At 39.5% G+C, this 20,753-nt stretch overlaps 2 protein-coding genes across 8 annotated transcripts in view; one reads left to right on the top strand and one right to left on the bottom strand.

The window, feature by feature from the left end:
• Positions 1 to 5,878, bottom strand: part of SKP2 (S-phase kinase associated protein 2) — a 33,632-nt gene extending 27,754 nt beyond the window's left edge. For both annotated transcript variants that reach the window (XM_068535236.1, XM_068535237.1), the window contains exons 1-2: positions 5,728 to 5,878; positions 4,948 to 5,219 (exon numbers count right to left, since the gene is read on the bottom strand). In XM_068535236.1, coding sequence (XP_068391337.1) covers positions 4,948 to 5,219; positions 5,728 to 5,771 — 316 coding nt within the window. In that variant the 5' untranslated portion in view covers positions 5,772 to 5,878. The remainder of the gene's footprint in view (positions 1 to 4,947; positions 5,220 to 5,727) is intronic.
• A 419-nt stretch (positions 5,879 to 6,297) lies between these two features.
• The window catches only part of LMBRD2 (LMBR1 domain containing 2), a 53,605-nt gene continuing 39,149 nt past the window's right edge, over positions 6,298 to 20,753 (top strand). For all 6 annotated transcript variants that reach the window (XM_068535231.1, XM_068535235.1, XM_068535233.1 and 3 more), the window contains exons 1-5: positions 6,298 to 6,777; positions 15,666 to 15,902; positions 16,160 to 16,257; positions 17,534 to 17,629; positions 20,527 to 20,694. In XM_068535231.1, coding sequence (XP_068391332.1) covers positions 15,729 to 15,902; positions 16,160 to 16,257; positions 17,534 to 17,629; positions 20,527 to 20,694 — 536 coding nt within the window. In that variant the 5' untranslated portion in view covers positions 6,298 to 6,777; positions 15,666 to 15,728. The remainder of the gene's footprint in view (positions 6,778 to 15,665; positions 15,903 to 16,159; positions 16,258 to 17,533; positions 17,630 to 20,526; positions 20,695 to 20,753) is intronic.

Here is a 20,753-nt window from a genome sequence, read left to right as displayed (position 1 = left end):
GTTTCCTGGATTCCTGACTACACTGCTGCCTGGTCTGTCTGCCCAGAGAGGATGAGAAAGTCCAGAGCAAGTCTTTCTTCCACTCACCTCTTCTAAACCCTCCAAGGCTGCACACCAGACCTGCACAGTAAGGAAAAGAATTAACCCCATGGACTCTAGTCTTCAACGACATAGAAGCAGTTAAACATACTTCGGAGCCATGAAAGGTGAAAACTGGCCAGATTCACAAACCTGCTAGTCACCACCCTCAGCCACCAGTATCACCACTTATTCCTCTGGTGTAAAGCCAGCTGTCCACTTCTGTACCCTCATCACCTCCCATGCCTCTTAAAGTCCTCTGGAAACAGTGCTTGTTGAAGAGTTTTCGATGCTTTAGGACTTTGCAGTATAGGTAACATCTTATTTGACATGTTTATTTCTTGGAACATCACCTACACTCAGATGCAAATTCAAACTCCAAAGTCATCTCAGTCTTTGATCCTTAAAGTCACCCGTCTCTTTAAGCACAGATAAACAATTATATGTGAAGAATAAGCAGATACAGGTATTCACATCTACTGTTTTCTGGGGTTTTTTTTTGTTTGTTTGTTTGCTTTTTAAGGGCGGAGGCTCACCTCATGTTCATGCTTTTGCTAGCTTGTTTTAAGTATTAACAACCCATGCTTCCTTTCTGGGAAACTACAAACAGATTCTGCCATCCGGGATGAGGTTTCCTTCCTCTTCCTACAAATCATGAAGAGAAACACTAGACCACGCTAGCTCTTGGTATTTTGGGTTTTTTATTGTTATTTTTTGGCTGGCTAGACAAAACTGAAAAAAGCAAAACAGGAAAAAGCTAAAACAGGGGTCCTTGATGACCCCTCTCAACCCCATATTTCTATGTTCAACCCTGGGATGTGGGAAGAGTAACTAAGAAACCATGGAAATTGGGATTTGGAGAATTACGTACAGGGTACAAGCTCTAGGAGAGCAGGATCTTTGGTCCGTTATGTTCACTGCTGGATCCCCAGTCTCTAGACTGACGCTCCATCAACATTTGCTGAATGAATGAACGGAAGCTAGAGGGCAAAGAAAGGTGCCTGGGAGGGTCCTGTAAAGGCTCTTTCAGAGCTGAGTTTTGGGAGCTGAGGGCTGAGATTCATCGGTGAGTCATGAAATCAATTTATTTGACGAGCATTGTTTTGAAAGAATGGAACGGAAGAGGATAGGAAACATCTTAGTAAGGAGAAATCTAGATTTGTGAAATTGTGGTTCCAGATACACACCCGGCATTGCAACGTAAAATATATTTCTTATTGGTTATTAAAAAACAAAAAAGAAAGAAAGAAAGAAAGGGAGAGAAAGGAGGAAAAACGTTTGCCTGGGGATATTGAAAAGCAGATTCCCAGGCTCAAGGCAGGACTTCTGGGATCAGAATCTCTGGAATTTTGCACTTTGAACATGTTCCCTTGGGGATACCAGCAGGCTCTAAACTTTGGAGTCTCCAGTCTGAAAACCACTGTGGGGCTTGGAATCTGAAGCAGTTTAACAGCCACGGGAGAGCTGATCAACAAATCAGTTCAAGAGCGTTTCCATGGCTGTGCCCTGTTTGGGAGGTCGGGGGTGGGGAGATGGGGGGTGCAGAAGACAGGGGACCAGGACAGGCATTTAACAACCGTGAATAAAATGCAGTTGTTCTCTTTCTGTCCATTACTGACCTCATCACTGGGCCATTTCCTCCTCCCGATTCCTTCTACACACTCACCCCAAAGGTCAATCAGACCTGTCCTGGTATGGCTTGGCCACAACGTTTTCGTCTTCCAAAATAAACAGATGTAGAGGATTTAGTGACCAGATGTGAGCCTGGCTTGGGGCCGGCAGAAAAGAGAGACTGACGAGTGAAGAACCAAGAACGACTCACACAGCCCAAGGCCACTGTCATCAGATAGCGATGGAAAGCAGGTGTGGCCTGTTCCAGCCGAATCCTGCAGCGCTCTTAGTTAGCCACCTGTCCCGACAACTGCAGACAAAACTCGCTTGAATGACGATCCAGCACCACTGGAAGCCCAGTGGGAACCCTCTACACCAGCTGTCCCTCCCCCTGCATCCCTGGCTCTGCCCCTCCCCCTCCACACCAATTAACCCATCTCTACTGTGCGTAATTCCACGCACAGACACAGCATAGAACTGGTTTCCCTCCCTGCCTCTCTCTTGGGTCACAACAAACATAAAACTCACAATTTTTTTCCTCTCACTTCAGATAAATACATATTTTTGAAGTCAATTTTAACATTCTAGATTCAGTGACTGGACCATTTCCAGATCCTTCTCTCTTTTCTCAGAGCCTCTGCTTTGCTGAGTAGAAGGAGGAAGCGTGTCTATGTCCAGTAGGGATCACCATGGAAGCTCTGGGTCATTCTGGCACAAGGGGCTCCCTCCCTCTGGCCTCCTAGAGCATCTGCTGCCTGAACCACTCAGCAGCTGCTACTGCATGAGCCGCCATCTTTTGCTGTGAGCCTCTCTTACTATGTATTCTCTTTTCTCCTCAACTTGACTTGCAATTTCCTAGAAGACGGCAGCCATCCCTTGATCTTCTGTCTTGTTTCCATAATGCCTTGCTTTAAAAATGTCATTTGTATGTCCACCTGTGTGTGTGAATGTGGAAGGACACACAGCAATCACTCCATGTCAGAAGCTATCAGCACTGGACAAAGTCATCAAAAGCTGCTCATCTTAGCAGGAAGTGTCTTTCACCACATGTGGTTAGTCAAGCACCAAATTGCTCGTGCTGCATTCCAGACACTAAAAATAGCAGTGACATTCAATTTTGAAGCAAAAAGATCTACGGGAACAGGGTCAGGCGAACAGGATTAAGGGCAAAAGACAAGTGAAGTAGCCTCTCAACTGGGGGTCACTTTGTCCACCAAATTAACTGGATTTACTTGTTGAGTGTTATGTGCAGGCAGCATGCTAAGGGCTTTATGTATACTCTTTCATTTAATCTTCACAGTAACCCATGAAGCGGGTATTACTATTCCATTTCACAAAGAAACTAAGGAACAGGTAGCTCAAACAACTTCCCAAGGTTGGTAAACAGCACAATTGGAATTCGAAGCCAGATGCGCCTGACTTCACCACAATCCTTCACGGCCTTTCTAATTAATCCAACACCAAATATAGATCCTCATAACTTGAAGGTTCTCTTTCCCTAAAGAAATGGTCAAAAGCCAAAAAAACAGATTTTTTTTTTTAAAGCAAGCGAGCAACCAACCAACCCATCAACCTTCCTCAAAGAAAGCCAGATGGGGGAATTCAGGAATATACTTATTTACCTTGGCTCTGCAAGACTTCATCTTTATTTCTTGACTCTGTCTCTTCTTCTCCATCATGACCCACCCAATTTCAGTTTAGACTATGATCACCTCTTCTACAGACAATTTCAAAGTCTCCAAAGTCTGTCCACTCTAATGTCAGGATCTATCCAGAAGCTGACCGCTGCTTATACTACTCCCACACCTCTCGACAAGTCTCTAAGTTTTTATCCTCAACTCCCCAAAGTTTAGTCTCAACACACCAGTGTGTCCTTTTAAAAGGTCACATCACAACTCTGCTCAATAGCACCTCTAGCCCGTCTCCCACTACTCTCCCCTTTGCTCATCCACTCTGGGAATATGGCTTCCTTATTGTTCCTTGAACAAACATAACATTCCTCTGCCCCAGGGTCTTTGCACTAGCTGCTCCCTCTGCTTGGGGCTCTCTTCTCCAAGATATTTGCGTGGCACATTCCTTCATCTCCTTTAAGCCTTTGTTTAATGTTCACTGTCCGAGCGAGGCTTTCCCTTAATACCCTGCAAACCAGCTTCCCACCCCAGGACCATCAATCCCTCTTGGCTTGTTCTATTTTTGTTTTTAGCCATAGCACTTATTTTCATATACTACACACCAGATTTATGTTTACTGCATCCTCCCTCTAGAACAGAAGCTCCATGAGGGTAGAAATGCTTTTGTTTTGCTCACTGCTGTATCCCCAGCACCTAGAACAATGCCTAGCACACGGAATGTGCTCAGCAAATATTTGCTGAATTAATGTTTTACATGGCTTGCCAGCAAGAAAAACTGATAACCCCGGGTCAATGCACTATGTTTACCCTATGGCTTTGAGTACTCCCGGGGCTCTGATCCACTCTGGGAGGCATTTATTCACCTGCTTGAGAAGCCTGGGAACTGGGAGCTATTAAGAGTGGAACGATGTGGTGAGTTCTACATTTCAATCAGTTCACTCTAGCTCTGGGGGATGGATCTGGGGAGGATAAGGCTGGAATTATGAGTCCATTCCAGTAATCAGGCAAGAGATGATGACAGCTTGAGAAATATTTAGGAGACAAGAGGGAAAGATTCAATGATTGGTTGGATGTTGGGGGATGGTGGGAATCTGACTAACCTTCAGGTTCTGGGGTTGGGGAACTGAACAGATAACACGGTTAGTAATGAAGACAGAGCATCCAGAAGAATCCCACTTGGGAACGGACCTGGGAAGATAAGTCTCCTCCCCTTAGTTCAACATTCACTTTAGCAGCCCCTTGACAAATAACTAAAGTGATTACAGCAAAAAGCTCAACCGGGGCTACAGAGCAGCAGAATATAAACAAAAAGAATCCTAGAGGATCATCGCTTTGTTCCCAGTTGTCAATGGCAATGAGCTGCCCTTTGACCAGGCAGAGTCCCTCCTAAAGAAAAAGTATGGAGTGTCTTTTCATGGGTTAAAAGTCGGTCGTGCCCCTTAAGAGATACACATACCAACATTTCTGTAAACTTCAGAGACAATGAGTTGTCCCATTTCTTTGGAAAATAACTTCAGAATTCAGCAATTTTAAAAGGGCCCCATCCTAAAGGCCCCTGAACAAAGGTTTACCAACAACAGTTTAATCCACCACTTACTGGACTGATAGTTTTACCGTCATACCTTACCTGGAAAGTTCTCTCGATTTAGCTTAGGTCTGCGGACAATCACAAAGTCCTTGTCATTCCCTTTGCTCTTCAGCCGTTTTCGTGGGGGGCTCTGCGGGTGGCCCAGGTTTGAAAGCAGTTCCTGGGGGATGTTCTCACTGTCCACCTCCTCCTTCTCCAGGGCGGAGACCCCCATGCCTGAAAGCAGTTCAGAAGTCTTGCTAGAATCCCATCCCCACGTGAAGCTGGTGGTAACGTTGCTACTCTGGTCGGGAATCTCCTGGAGGTGTTTCCTGCAGAAACGCACAATAGCCCCACGTTCCTTTCAAAAACACACCCGTAAATAATTCCAAGGTAGGCCTAAAGGAAGCTGCAAGTTATGCATTGCAGAAAACTTTCACAGCAGCTAACTGAATTGCATTTCTACGCGCCGGCGGCGAGTTCCCAAGAATAAAAGAGAAAATAACCAAACAAATCGAACACATCGAAAAGTCTTTTCGATTTACGATCATGCAGAAGGCCTCAAGAATTTCTTAAAGTGGAAGGAACAGACAAGGAAAGAGGGAGGGCAATCATACAGTGATTGAAAACAGCAGCCGGAAAGCCCAATAAGGGAAGCCAAATAAAATCGCACGCTGATCACCGCGCTAAAGCATCCACCCATCCACGTTTTCCCAAAGAAGAGGCTAAGCAACCATTCACATTACAGCATTACTAACAATACTAGCAAGTAGCAAAATTCGCCGCCTTAAAGAATTAAGACGGTCCATTCATGTCTGCCCCTTTTAGCAATCGGTTTACCTGTGCATGGCGTCCGCAGGTTCGGGAGTTTTAAATGCGTGCATTAATTGCAGAGGTGCCCGCCTCCCGGATTCCCGCTTTGGCGCGCGGCGGCGCACTGCGTGCGGCTCCAGCCCCCAGCAGCTAGACCCGCGAACTCTATCAACGTTCCATCCCCGCCGCGCGCGCAGAATTCTTCTGCCCGCTCTCCTCCGCGGCCGCCGTCTGCGGCTCCGCTGCCTGCTGGGAATTGTAGTTTCGGCCCTGCCTGGTGGTCCGGCTGCCTCGCCACTACTGCGTTTCCTTGCAGCTTTGCCCGCCTTCAGGATACCCACAACCCCCTGCGGCTGCGGGACCGGACGGCCCACAGGGTAGGCGGGGAAGCGGAAGCGGGCGGTACTCCGGCTGACTGGGAAATGTCAGCTGCTTGATTGGGGTCGGGTTTTCCTTTCCCCGGACCCCGCAGGCCTTCAGGTGACTGCCACCGCCGTCGCCAGGGAGCGTGGGTCCCAGACCCTGGACGGCTGTGGCGGACGCGGGGTTTCCCGGTCCTTCTGGACGCTGTCCGGCGTGATCGGACGGTGAGCCTGAGGGGGAGAGCGTGAGGCACTTTGGGGTCTGGGGCGGAGAGAGGGGGACCCCGGAGACCCAGAGAGGCCGGCGCCGCGGGGCCCACGTCCCCGGCAGCGGAGTGGAGGCGGTGACCCGCTCCGCCGGCCAGGTGAGAGGTTGCGGCCGCGGGCGTCACACCTGTTCGCCCCGCTGCCCGGAGCTGCGTTCTCCACCGGGGAGAGGACGGCCCTTAGGACTAGGTCTGTGGACAGGATCCTTTCTTCATCTGTAAAATAGGCACTGTGGCAAGCGACGCTCATTTCACAGGCTTGGAGTCAGGGCTAAATCGGATAACGCGTGTGAAAGCGCTTTGTAGACGAAAACGCGGTTCAGACGAGAGGCGGCGGTTTAATTTTAGGGCAGCAGGAGATCACGGTGGTTCCTGTGTGCAGTGGCAACGCTGAGCATCCCTTTGCAGCCTCGAGAAGGCTCATACATGCTAACATGAGAACAAATAAGGTGAGTAATTGTTTGCAAAGGGCTTTCAGTGCAACGCTAGGCGCCGCCAGCAAAGCCATTCGGTTGCTCACTCTCAACCGGCTTCTTTCTGTTTGCCTCGCCTCCTGAAAGCACGCTACTTTTAGCCTCTGTCCGCGGAGAAGAGTTTGGAGCTGGTTGGAGTAGAGCGAGTGCCGTACTCCGGGTAGGATGACCGTGCGAAATGCATTAGGCAAACTGTACTGTAACCGTGACCCTGGGAAAACAGTGGAAGAGAGATAGGGGACTAGCTTCCAACCCTAATAAAAATGGAGAGGATGTATAAGGTCAGAAGTAAGCAACCCAGCGTCATAAATATATTAGAATATTACTTAAGTCTGCTGTGTAGCATGCCTTTTTATTTCTTTTAAAAAAAAAAAAGCTTCGATTTACACTGGAATTAAACCTCCCTTGCTTGGGTACGTGCTTGTTTCAGGCTTGATGCTTAGCTTGAAAAATAACCACCTTTTGACAGAGGAAAACATTCATGAACCTTTAGTTTGTTCCTGAAACTAGGTGAAATTGGTGTAAAGAAGGGATCTGTTCACAGATTGAGTCTGATTGAAACCAGGTGAAGAATACGAGGCTGAATGTTCACAATTCATCAAACTAATGTTACCTGGAAAATATTTTTAAATGCAGTGTTCTGATTTTTTACATCAAGTGACCTTTAAGCGGTTACCTTCGCTTGAAATCTACATCCTTTTCCCTTAAAATTGCAACTTAGAGGAAGTATTTTTAACATAAAAAAGTTATAGTCTCCTTCAGGAAAGTGAACAAGACAGAGGCCGCTTATAAGCTAATGGAGGAGAAAAAATAAACAAGAAAAAAATATTTAAAATACCATGATGAGAATAAACAAAGTTTTGAGGTATAAAGTAATTGGGAGAGGCCACTTTAGATAGAGATCTTATGGATAGGAAGTTCTAACAGATGGGATGATTCTAAATTTAAACATGAGAAATATCCTCATACTAGGATTTAGCCTGAGAGCTAGGGAACATTTCTAGTTTTCAGAATACTTGAAATATCTGAATTAGTGGGCACAAGGTCCTTTATAGGACTTCAGAGAGAGCCTGTCAACTTGGAAAATCAAAGTCTTCAAATTGTAGAATAGATATTTCACTAACAGTTTGCTCTGGCAGCAGAAATATTTTAGCTTACTAAAATGGGAATAATTTTTTTCTGCATTCCTTCTAATAATGGCTGTTCTCTTAATATAGTAAGTAGAAGTTTAACTTGGTAAACTGGTACTTTAATGTAAGGAATTGTGTCCATTGAAGACTTGAGATTACCGGCTACATAGAGGTTGCTGTTTGGTCTTTTCAAGAACTGCATTATGATTGCTACTGATGTGGATTATTTTGTTTTCCTGATTAATTTTATTCTTTTAACCTACTCAGCACACCCCATGTCCCATTTTGGTGAGAGAGGTATACCATATTTCTAGAAGTAGAATTACTAGATCAGTATCTAGGACAAATCAATTACATTTTTTTTATGTCTGCAAATGACATTAGAGTGAGTAATTTCTAGTACTCTTTAGAAGTTTCAGATAGAGTACAAAGTGACTTTGTAAATTGGGAAAATGTTTTTCATACAAGAGGCAGGAGCGTAGTTAGTTACAAGATATGCAATATTAGGGCATAGGACAGGCCAAAAAGGATTAGAAATTACATTCAGCTGTAAGCTATGTATATAGCTAATATGTATATATATATTCAGTAGTATATTATTGTTCTTTTTGAAAATCAAATGTGACAAAAGAGGTTCTATTTAAATAGAAGTGTGATGTGCTTTTTCCTTAGTTCCATCATAGCATGAAGTAAATCTTAAGATTCGTTAGTGTTTTTTTATGTTATTTAGCTTAGGTGAACAAAAGACTAAGAACAGTTACATAGCAAGAAGTTTCTATCTGCTAATCAAATTTCAAAAGATTCCTTTTCCCTCAATTAATTTTATTTTTATTTATTTATTTTTAATTTATTATTTATTTTATTTAGTTATTTTTGGCTGCATTGGGTCTTTGTTGCTGCACGCAGGCTTTCTCTAGTTGCGGCGAGCGGGGGCTACTCTTCGTTGCAGTGCACGGGCTTCTCCTTGGCGGTGGCTTCTCTTGTTGCGGAGCACGAGCTCTAGGTGCACAGGCTTCAGTAGTTGTGACGCGTGGGCTCAGTAGTTGTGGCACACGGGCTTAGTTGCTCCGTGGCATGTGGGATCTTCCCGGACTAGGGATCGAACCCATGTCCCCTGCACTGGCAGGCAGATTCTTAACCACTGCACCACCAGGGAAGTCCCTCAATTAATTTTAAAGTAGATCTAAAAGATCTACCTTTTAAAGTAGTTCTCTGCAGTTTAACACTCTCTATAATGGGCAGATTGGGGCAAGAACAGAAGGGTTCTTTCCCAATTCTGATATGCTCTGTTTTCTTTTTTACTTTCCCCATGTAGATTAGAGTCATATATTATCCTTAAGTTATGGCAACCTTAAACCTGCAAAGTTAAAAAGGCTTAGTTAAATTCTATATTAAACATGACTTTATTAGCACTCTATCTTTATATATATAAAGAACTAATAGGAGAACGTTTCTACTTTGTTCATTGAAATGAAATGAGCAAATGAAAACTGAGCAAAAGAAATGATTTAAACAGTCTAAATTGCATTGAGAAAGTATGTCTGGATTGGAGCAGAGACTCTGGTATCCTAATTGTGAGCCTGGCTCTGTAGTCAGGATGCCTCTGAATCCCAGTTCTTACCCTCTCTGTGCCATTTTCTCCTCTACTAAACAAGGATATTAACCTTTCTTACTGGGCTGTGAAGTCTAATTCAACACAGCATGTTAAGCGCTAGCACAGTGCTTGGAATCTAGTAAACTCACACAAAATATTAACTACTTGCTTTTTTAAAAAATTATTTTGTTACTAGGAAGGATTCTAAGGATTATTTTCTAATTACCGAAGTAAGTCTTATAATCTCTTTACCTAAAATCTTTAAGGATCCGTTACAATTCCAGTTGTTTTCTTCTTGCCTACTTACTGGTTGCTACCTCTCTCATGCCTTGCCAAATGTGGAACAGTTTGTATATGTCCATCTTTCTTCAAAAGGGCTGTTGCTCTTTGGAATTCACTTCACCTGGTTGGTTTGCCAACTCAGCTCATTTTTTAAGATGGCTTCAAAAGATATTATGCCTTTTTTGCATTTTTAGAGTGGGAGTTACATTCTTTTGTGGTATTCTATCTGTATCCTAAGCTGAATTCTCCCTATACCTGAAATTGTTAAACATGGGATTAATGATTATCTTTGGAAGGTTTAAATTTTGATTGGTGGTAAAGAATTGTTGACTTTCATTTTTTACATCTAGTTCTGATTCTTTTGATTTTTCATTATTTGGATCTCGAGTTGTCTCCTAGTTTTTATTCACATGTCTGAGTAAAGATACATATTTAAGTTAACACAGTCTGTCTGATGAATCATTAGGTTCTAGATGGAAATTTTAAATTCAGTTCAGAACCTTAGGTTTTGACAAAATTTTTGTCCTGTTCTCTTGTTCAATTGATACCAATCTTTCCTTCCTGTCTTTTTCCTTTCTCCTCCCACCCCTTTTTTTTTTTTTTTTTTGAAAATATTTGGGATGTTTCAGATTCCAAAATGATCTTAACCTCTAAATTTTCTACTTAAAGTGTGTTTAGCCTGAAAAACTATTATCAACCATAAAATACTCAGGAAATAGTACTCCAAGTCAGTAACATTAGCAAACTAATTATGAAACGCATTTGAAGGTAGTATTGTATAATATCTTGATGATTGGTAAAAGACTGAATTGGATTTTAAATGTTTAAAACTTTCAGAACTGATATTTTGAAAGGTAGACTGTGCCTGCATATTAGGTACTAAAATATGAGTGAATGAATTGGCATTTTGATTTTAAGTAAAATCTACTTTTGCTGCTGTGGTGTTAATGCCCACCTATGATAGCTTTATGCCTCTTTTTCATTTCTAATCACATGCAACTAAATCTGGATTTGCCTCCAAATTTTAGCATTTTCTTGTTTTATTTTTGCCTTTTAGCCTAAACACATTATTTTGATAAAGAATATCATTAGAAGGACCATTGTTGTGGTCAAAGGAATATTTGCCCTTTTGCCCCCAAGTATATTTTTGCATAGCTGCACATCGTTACAGTTCAGCAAATGATCCATTTTGATTCACCTCCATTTTGATCATTTGCCTAGAAGAATGGCATTGTCTTTCTATATGACATTTGTGTGTCAAGTGTACCTTCTTGACATGGCTTTGAGATGTGTTCTATCTCTTCACAATGGACAGAACCCAAAGGACAGTTGAAGGGGTGTTTGGGCTATCTAACAGACCTAGAGAGGTAATCCCACTTTGTCACGTGAGGCAAGGGGAGCAATTTCTGTGAACATGAACATCATTTTTTGTTTTATAGGAATGAGTGTGGGTCCAAGCTGTGGTGACCACAGAGAATGAGAAACAAAAAGCATTTGGTATCCATCCATTCATGGTTTTTTTGGGGTTGGGGGGGAAGACCATTTAGGGTAAAGCTATGCTTTGAGACCATTGAGGTGACTAGTTATCTTCTGGAAGCACACAGTATGAAGGAGGTGGAGATTAGCAACTAGCATTTATTGAAGACCTACTCTGGAACTCCTGTTGGTGTTTTACTTTTATAACTCACTTGATCTTCATAGCAGCCTGTGTGAGGTGATCATATATCCTCATTCAACAGCTTAAATTGCATACAATTACACAATTATTAAATAGAGGTGGGATTTGGAACCCAGGTTTACCGTAATATAATAAAACATTTGTGTTTTAAAATAGTTGTAGTTCTAGGCACTTGGTAACACTACAGCAAAATTTTTCATTGTCTAGTTGCTGTGTTTTACTTTCATATTACTACACTGATTTTTAAATAGTATTAAAATGACAAAAAACCCCACTTATCATTTGAAATTAAAAGCACACACATACAAAGAAAGAGCAAGAAAGAAAATAGAAGTCATCTCTTTACTACGTTGTGGCACCACTGTTAGCATTTTGATGTATATTTGTCCATGCATATATGTGTGTTTCTTATGTATACTCCCTAAGATCCCACCCATGCCCCTTTTTACATCTCTAAAGTGTCCCTCTGGATCTCACCTTTCTTCTGGGCTGGAGGAATCTGGTGGGCCCCTTTAATCATTGTCTGTAATGGAGTCTTTCTGTTAGGTGGTCCTTGACTCAGACACAGATCCCTGCTCCCATAGGTCATGGCCAGGTTAGCGGGATTAGTGATTTATGAGACCCTTGGCTGCTTTTGTCAAAAAGGTAATAGACAACAATGAGACTGGTGGACATTTTTAAGACTTGCTGAACTATTTAGTACAAACATTTAAGTTGTTTCTATGTTTTTATGTTTAAATCATGCTGCTGTGAAAAATAATATTGTAGATAAATCTTTGTTCCCATTTTGGTTTTTCTCTAAGTTATTTGAAGAAGTGTTGCTAGGGCCACAAGGATATATACCTTTTTTAAGTTCTTTGATACATAGTGCCAAATTGCTGTCCACCCTGGCAATGAGGGTTTTTTTAATACACCAAACTTGAGTTGTCCAATCTTTATTTTTATTAGATTTTAATTGATAATTATTTTATGAATTTAATATACAAATAACTAAATCAGATGGAGAATACAGCACCCCTAGCTTTGAACAGAAAATTATTCAGTTGAAACAACTAAAACAGGCTATAGGAATTCGTAAAGAATCTTGGAAACTACTATCATTCTGGACCGTAAAAAAAAATTCCTTATTTGAAATTAGGTACAAGGTCAAAGATATGTACTTTAAAACTATTATTTTCTCATCTCAGGTTAGGGAAATCCCAACTTTCATTTCTAGTTTCATGGGACCCCCTAGGCATAACCTTGTGTCATAACAAGGCAACAAGTGTTCAGTTTGAACAGAAATAAATGGTGTGATGAACAGAATAATAGACCCCCAAGGATATCTATGCTTTAACCCCTGTGGAACCAGTAAATATGACTAGATTATCCAGGTGGGCCCAATAAGATCAGATGAACCCTTAAAAGCAGAGCTCTCTTCAAGCAAAGGGCAGAAGAGAAAGTTAGCAATTTCAAGCATGCGGAGGATTTGACAAGCCATTACTGGCTCTGAGGTATATAGGGCTGCATGCAAAGACTAGAAAGAAGCCTCTAGAACTAAGGGCAAATGCTAGCTGACAGCCAGCAAGGAAATGAGGATCTCAGTCCTATAACCATAACAAACTGAATTTTACCAACAGCCTGAAGGAACTTAGAAATGGATTCTTCCCGAGTCTCCAGAAAGGGGCCCCTGCTGACACCTTGATTTCAATATTGAGAACTCAGTTGAGCCACACTGTGCCTAGACATCTGACCCACAGAAACTATGAAATATCTAACCTTCAGAAACTATGACACGTGGGTGTTGTTTTAAGCCACTAAGTTTACAGTAATTCTTTACAACAGCAATAGGAGACGAATACACTGAGTATGGGAAGAGATGTAACCAAATCATTTCTTTATACTAGAATAAAGGATCCATAATTCTGTTTATTCACTATAACATTTAAAAGTACTGACTATGAATCAGACTGAAAAACTGACAGCTGTTGTAAAAAAATTAGTAACTAGCAGCAAGTTTATAACTGTGTTGTTTGCTTATACCCATAATCTTCTAACGTAACTATTATCGATGTTTCCACATATCTCATTGTTGTTCATTCATTCTTATTTTTATGTGTGTTATGTAAAAATCTGTGAATCTAGTTTTTCAGGTAATGTTATGGTAGTTTTCTAATGTTATTGAATAATCTTAACAAATATCATTTCTTATACTTCAATAATAGTCCATCAATGGTTCTGCCATGCCTTAGCATTTCCTTGCTAATCTCTGATATTCATTCTTTTTTCTATGGTTGTCATATTCCTTGCACTGGACAATTTCAGGCAAAATAAATATCTAGGTCCAACCATAAAGGGATTTTCATATGATAATTATATTAAATTCACATTGAGTGATTTTTTCTTAAAAAAGCTGTATCTTAAAGATGGTAACAGTTTTCATCAGCACATTCTACATCGAGCTGTCACCTAACCACTTAATCTATTCTTGACTTAAAAATAAGATTTGACTTACTGTTATTGTGATGGTACAAGTTGTTTCTTTGAAAATGAAATCTGAAATTTTGAGTAGTAGTAATGAGCAGAGTTATAAGCCTTTTGACTTGTAATAAGTATTTGTAAAATCAGTTTTGGGGACAGTAACAAGAGTTTTACATTGCCTTTGAAGTCAGCAGTAATAAAAAAATAGTGTATATACTAAAGCATACAGTAATGTTTTTTATTCATTGGCCTATTCATTCAAGAGATATTTTTTGAATAGTGACTGTATGCCAGACACTGTATTAGAGACATGGGGTACAGTACTGAATAAAATAGTCAAGTCTCTGCTCTCATGGAGTCTGTGTGTGTGTGTGTGTGTGTGTGTGTGTGTGTGTGTGTGTTGGGGGGTGTTTTCAGGGAGACAGTAAAGAATATACATTATATCAGGTGGATAAGTGCTTTGAAGAAAAATATAGCAGGATATGGTGATGGAGAGTGACAAATGGGGTTCAATTTTAGATATTTAAGAATGAAAATAGTGGTTGAAATCCACAGAGGAATGGAAAGAAACTACTTCAATAATATAAAGAAATAATGAAGTAAATAGTTTATTAAATGTGATTTGTATTTGTGTTATTCCATATAGAAGTATTTCTTATGTAAATTTAAATTTAGCCTATTAAAGTACCCAAATTTCTTTATTCTTTTAATAACTAGTTTTGGTTGGAGATGTTTGTTAATTTGACATATTTTATTGATTCTACCTTATTTTATTTTGGTGGGTTGCATCATAATCTTGATTCTCTATGTTAAGATGTTGGTTCATTCCTTGGGATATTGTAGTTAATCCATAGACAAAGAAAAATGCCTGACATTGATTTTATAGAGGTGGAAAACACATATATTTTCTTCAGTTAGTGAAGGTAAATTATTTTATAAGAGTAGAGAGACATCAAATAAACCATTTTCTGCTATCTGTATCATCAACATTTATAATTAAAAATATTTTTGAATGTATGACTTTATTCAGTAATCATTGATAAATCTTTCTGCCTGTAAAATAGGTGAAGTAACTTTAAAGAAAATAAGATTTGTATAGATAGATGGAAAGTGATGAGTATATTGAGTATATTTTGTGGAGCAGTAAATGAATAAGAATTTCAGGTCCCAAAAGTTAGGCAAGATTAGGATGAAAGAAAGAAAAATACTATTTCAAACAAAGGAAACGTTACTTTCAAATGGTCTGTCTCTTTCTGGCTCTCCCTCCCTCTCTTTTAGAAAATCTTAAGTAATGACTATGGATACTTAGAAAACTTTATTTTACAAAATATCTAATTTCCTAGAATCCAGTCACTAGTGTATTTAATAGAAAATATTCTGTTAGGACTTATAATATTAAGGAACAAACTTCAAGTGATGCTGTATTGAAACTGTTCATATCTAGTATTCTTACTTTGTAATATTTTTGGAACTAGTGTGGTTTTTGCTAAAATAGTTTTTTTTCCTGAAGATGCAATTTATGTGAAATTTTCAACATATGATTTAAAAAATAAGACGTAAGTACTTGAGGGTAGGAATTATCCTTTTCATCTTACTCATGGTCCAATGTAAAGCCTGACAGTTTTCTAAAGACTCTATTAGTACATTAATAAAAAAATAATTAGGAGATTTCCAAGTGGTCATTTCCTATGTTAACACTTTTTTTTTTTTTTTTCCCCAGTTTACAGATATGATCCAGGCCTGTATGTGAGTTACTTTGGTTAATCAGAGCAAACATTGAATAATGAGTGGTGCAGCTTTGGGACTCGAGATTGTTTTTGTCTTTTTTCTGGCATTATTCCTACTTCATCGATATGGAGACTTTAAGAAACAACATAGACTTGTAATTGTTGGAACACTGCTAGCTTGGTATCTCTGCTTTCTAATTGTCTTCATACTGCCTCTGGATGTTAGTACGGTAAGAGGTGAAACTGATTTTCACAATTTAAAAGGCAGTTGTAGTCATACAGCATGTTTGAGATATGTTTTTAAGACAACCAAGTCATGTAAAAGTTAACTTATATTTTAAACTTAAGTGTTACTCTATGAATTTGATCACTAAAAAGCATAGCCAGGAAGGTACTTTTGGGTAGATAGGTTGATACACTTCAATATCCCTTAAGTACTTGGTAACTTTTTGGTTTTCATTTTTAAACCATACCTTCATTGCTTTAGACAATATACAACCGGTGCAAACATGCTGCTGCAAACTCGAGCCCTACTGAGAGTAGCAACATTACAGGATTGTATGCAGCTGCTACCCCGGTTCCAAGGTACTTTCTTCTTTTTTTTTTTTTTAATATTGTAGGGGGCAATTTGTTTAAAAATTGTCAGTTTTTACCATCTGGATTTTATATTTATAAAAGTTTATCCTCATTCTCTATTCACCTTCCTTCTTCATCCTTTGCTAATAGACTTTTAATTACCTTGTATCTTATTTAAGTTTAAATCTTAAATAAATTTTAGATATTTATTGGTAAACAAGGTCTTTCAGTAGATGCTAATGAGAAGCTTGGAGAAGACCTGATTTTTTTTAGTCCCTTACTAAGAAAGTGACTTCCAAAAGCTATTTTTCCTCTCAGCCTCTCCCCTATCAAAAAAAAATGGGGCATGCATTTTCTCATTTGCCTTAATTTACAAGGTTGTAATAAAGGACGAGGAGGTTATTTTGTATGTAGGATATTCCTTTCATATTGCACATCCTTTGATATTATAGTTTTAGACTGAGAATAAAGTTCAAATTATCAAAAGGTTATATTGAATTCATATCAAACTTCCAAGTAAAAAACCAATAAATATTGGTTATAGCTTTTACCAATGCTTTAAGTAGTATTCACGTGCTTCTTTATGCAGCTTTTATTTTTTTTTAATCAAAGCTGGATAAGGGTAAATTTTAAATGTAGTTGTTATTCCCTTTTGAAGAACCATTGTGGATTGTTGGAAGCCCTTGGGCTAAAGGATAACCTTACAGTCTAGGCAGGCTGACTATTACTGGAAGAATCTATGGGCAGATACACATATATTCAGAAACTTCAAACAGAATTATGTATAGATGCTGGCATCTATCTCCATAAGAGATATGCTATATGACTGATGAGTTAGGGTTCCAGTTTCTAGGAATTAATCACCTAACGTCTTTCTCTCCTTCCTGCCATAACCAGCCCCACAAATGGGGTGAGTGTGTATTTTAAAGGTAATCATCAACCCTAAAGGTAACCAAATCAGAGATTTGATTTCATGATGCATTTGCTTTTAAAGACTGTCACTTTATTAGTCTATTAGAACATTCTATCCTCTTTTTACTCTATGACTAAAAAAAACACTGAAAGTTGAAAATTTAAATGCATTCCTCTTTAAAACAGTTTTATTCCCTTTTTGTATGTTTTTCCGACAGTGAGCTTTGAATTTTAAGTTTCCTATGAAATTTTACAAATTAGAATCAATAATTTAAAATCTGAATGTAAGTGAACTTTGCCACGTACAAATTAATTGTGCAATTCATGTAAGTAATCATTTATGATTAATTGGCTTTAAATTGTTATTGAATAGCCCACATCCGTGTTTCAAGCCATGGAGTTATATTCCTGATGGAATCATGCCAATTTTCTGGAGGGTAGTATATTGGACATCACAATTTTTAACATGGTAAGTGGTAGTGAAGGATAAAATTTTTGATATTTTGGCTGAATTTTTAAAAGTGATTATTTTTCCAGTGAACTTTCATATTTTAGAATTTATTCAAGTGTCATTATTTTTTCCCTTAAATCTGTAACCTGTCTCTTTCTGCTCATTCGGGTCTCTCACATCTTAAAAGGAATGAAAAGAAAAAAACAAACAAGAAATAGAGAACAGAAACAAAAAATTCTCCACGTCACCATTCCCTTTAAGTTATTGCCTTCTCTCTGGACGTTCTTCAATTCAGTTTTCTTCAAGTCCCATTGTTATATGAAACTGGTCTCTTGCTAAGGTCATCATTATCCCCTGGTTTTCTTTCTATGTGCTTCTCCCAACCTTCTGAATTTCCTTTATGGGCTCCATTTCTGTGGCGCATTTCCTAAATGTTGGTGTTCCCTAGGGTCCCATCTTTGGTCATCTTGTTATCTGACTCTCCCTGAATAACTTTAATTATAGCCATGGTTTCATTAACCTGTGATGCATTCCAAATCTTTCTTTCTACCTGATATAGCTTTGTCTTTCTGCTGTGCTCCAGACTCATACTTTTTCCACTGCCTACTGAGCATTTTAGATATTATGCGGGTAACTAAGCTCTAAAACTGGAGGTGGTGAACATTGCAAGAGAAAAATCACATAGCAGAGTATAGTGCCCCTGTAGCATGTTCGCTGAACTTGACTAGGCCCTCAACACTGCCAGACTTTTCATCTTTTGTTTCTCTTGCCTGCTTGCTCTTCATTCTCCACAACAAATCTTTCCAATCACTACAAACCTCAGCTCTTCCCTTTGTGACTCTCTCTCTCTCTTACATCCTAGAAACAATCGCCTTCTCTCCTTGCAGATGACTTGACTTCCTGCCTCCCAGTGAAAAAAGAAGTGATCAGATGGCAGCTCTTTTCAGCTTCTCACCAACAAACCTACCTACCTACCCATCCTTTCTTTCCTTCCCTCCAAGAATGGAAGAGTCCCTCCTCCTGCAATATGGACCCATCCCCTTCAGCTCTCGTTACTTATACTTCTAGCTTCCAATTTCAACCAAGCATGTACAATTCTCTCATCCTTAAAAACAAAACAAAACTGTTTCAAATCAGAACCCTTTCCAGCTTTCTATCTTCCCCCTCAATGATCTACTCATCACAGCTGAATTTTTTAAGAGACACTTTTTTTGGGTATGAATTAGTACAGTAAATTGCACAGATTTTGTTTAGTTTGACTTTTTTCAAAGTGAATACACCCATGTAATCAGCACTCAGATCATGATATAGAACATGAACAATATCCCCAGAAGCTTCCCTCATACTTCTCTCCCAGTCATTATGCTCCCCAAAGGTAACCATCATTCTGACTTTGATCACCATAGATTAGTTTTGCCTGCTTTTCAACTTTATAAATATGGAGTTATACAGTATGTACTTTTTTGCCTCTCTCTTTTTGCTCACATATTTGGAAGATTCTTCTATGTTGTATGTTTCAGTATTCTTTTCTTTTTTATTTCTGTAAAAGATTCCATTTTGTGAATATACCATAGTTTATCCTACCCAGCCAAACTTCTTGAATTGTCTGCCTCAGTGTCTCCATTTGCTCACTGCTTACCCTTTCCTCAACCCATTGAACCGTATTTTCTACCCTCCCTTCTCCACTCACACATACAGGCTCTTAATTTACTTGACCTCTTGGCAGCATTTGATTCTATTGTTTTCTCTCTCCACTTTCAACTACTTTCTTCTCCTGGTTTCTGCTCCATATACTCCTTAGTTTTCTTCTGTAACTCTCGACTGCTCTCTCAGTTTCCTTTGCTGGTCTCTCCTTCTGTTTGTCGGCCTTTCCTTTAAAAGTTGATATTTCTCAAGGTTCCGTCTCAGATCTTTCCTTCTCATTCATTCTAAATCAGTTTTTGTTTTTTTTAATTTATTTATTTTTAATTTATTTTATTTTTGGCTGCGTTGGGTCTTCATTGCTGCATGCAGGCTTTCTCTAGTTGCAGCGAGTGGGGGCTACTCTTCATTGCAGTGCACAGGCTTCTCATTGCGGTGGCTTCTCGTTGCGGAGCACGGGCTCTAGGCACGAGGGCTTCAGTAGTTGTGGTTCGTGGGCTCTAGAGTGCAGGCTCAGTAGTTTTGGCGCATGGGCTTAGTTGCTCCGTGCATGTGGGATCTTTCCAGACCAGGGCTTGAACCTGTGTCCCCTGCATTGGCAGGCAGATTCTTAACCACTGCACCACCAGGGAAGCCCCTCATTCATTCTATATACTCACCCTTCCAGATCTCATCTACTGATGTTGTTTCAGTACCATAGATATGGTGATGACTCTAAAAGCTACTTCCTGTGCATCTTCTTTGGGATGTGTCCTAGCTACTTCAACATCAGTGTACTGACAGCCACCCTTCTCGCCTGCTTCTTACCACAGCACCACCCCTTACCCTCTCTAAATAGTTCCAGTTTGGTTCCATTTAAGTACATTCTCCATGTTGAAGCTTTATCAGTGCTTAGAAAACTAAAATTTGATCATGTCTCCTTTCCGTTAAAGAAAATGATTCCTCATTATTCTTTGGATGCAATCTAAATTATTCGTAAAAGCATTAAAGGCCTTTTTTTAGATTCATTGTAAGTCACCCACACTGTTGTACTCTCTGTTGGTCATTGTGGCCTCCATTTGCTCCCAGGAATGTGCTTTGCTCTCCCCAAAATTTAATATAAGAAAAATATTCAGCTATCTATTATAGTTTGGTTCAGTATTAATTATTACTCAAAATCATATTTATTCATGAAAAGAACCACACATTAAAATTGAGATTCACATATTTTCAGTATTTTGAGATTATACAGACATGTCAAGTGTTTTTTAATCATATTTTTTCTAATCATCCAGGATTCTGTTACCTTTTATGCAGTCATATGCAAGATCGGGAGGGTTTTCTATTACTGGAAAGATCAAAACTGCACTGATTGAGAATGCAATCTATTATGGCACCTACTTGCTGATTTTTGGAGCGTTTTTAATTTATGTAGCTGTAAACCCACACTTGCACTTAGAATGGTAAGAAAAACCATGTTCTTAACATTGTTTCTGTGTACATTTGCATCTTTTAAAATTAA

The sequence above is a fragment of the Eschrichtius robustus genome, chromosome 2 (genome assembly GCF_028021215.1).
Source record: "Eschrichtius robustus isolate mEscRob2 chromosome 2, mEscRob2.pri, whole genome shotgun sequence".
Classification (NCBI taxonomy): domain Eukaryota; kingdom Metazoa; phylum Chordata; class Mammalia; order Artiodactyla; family Eschrichtiidae; genus Eschrichtius; species Eschrichtius robustus.
Note: the sequence above shows the minus strand (reverse complement) of the source record. Positions and strands in the feature narration are given on the sequence as shown.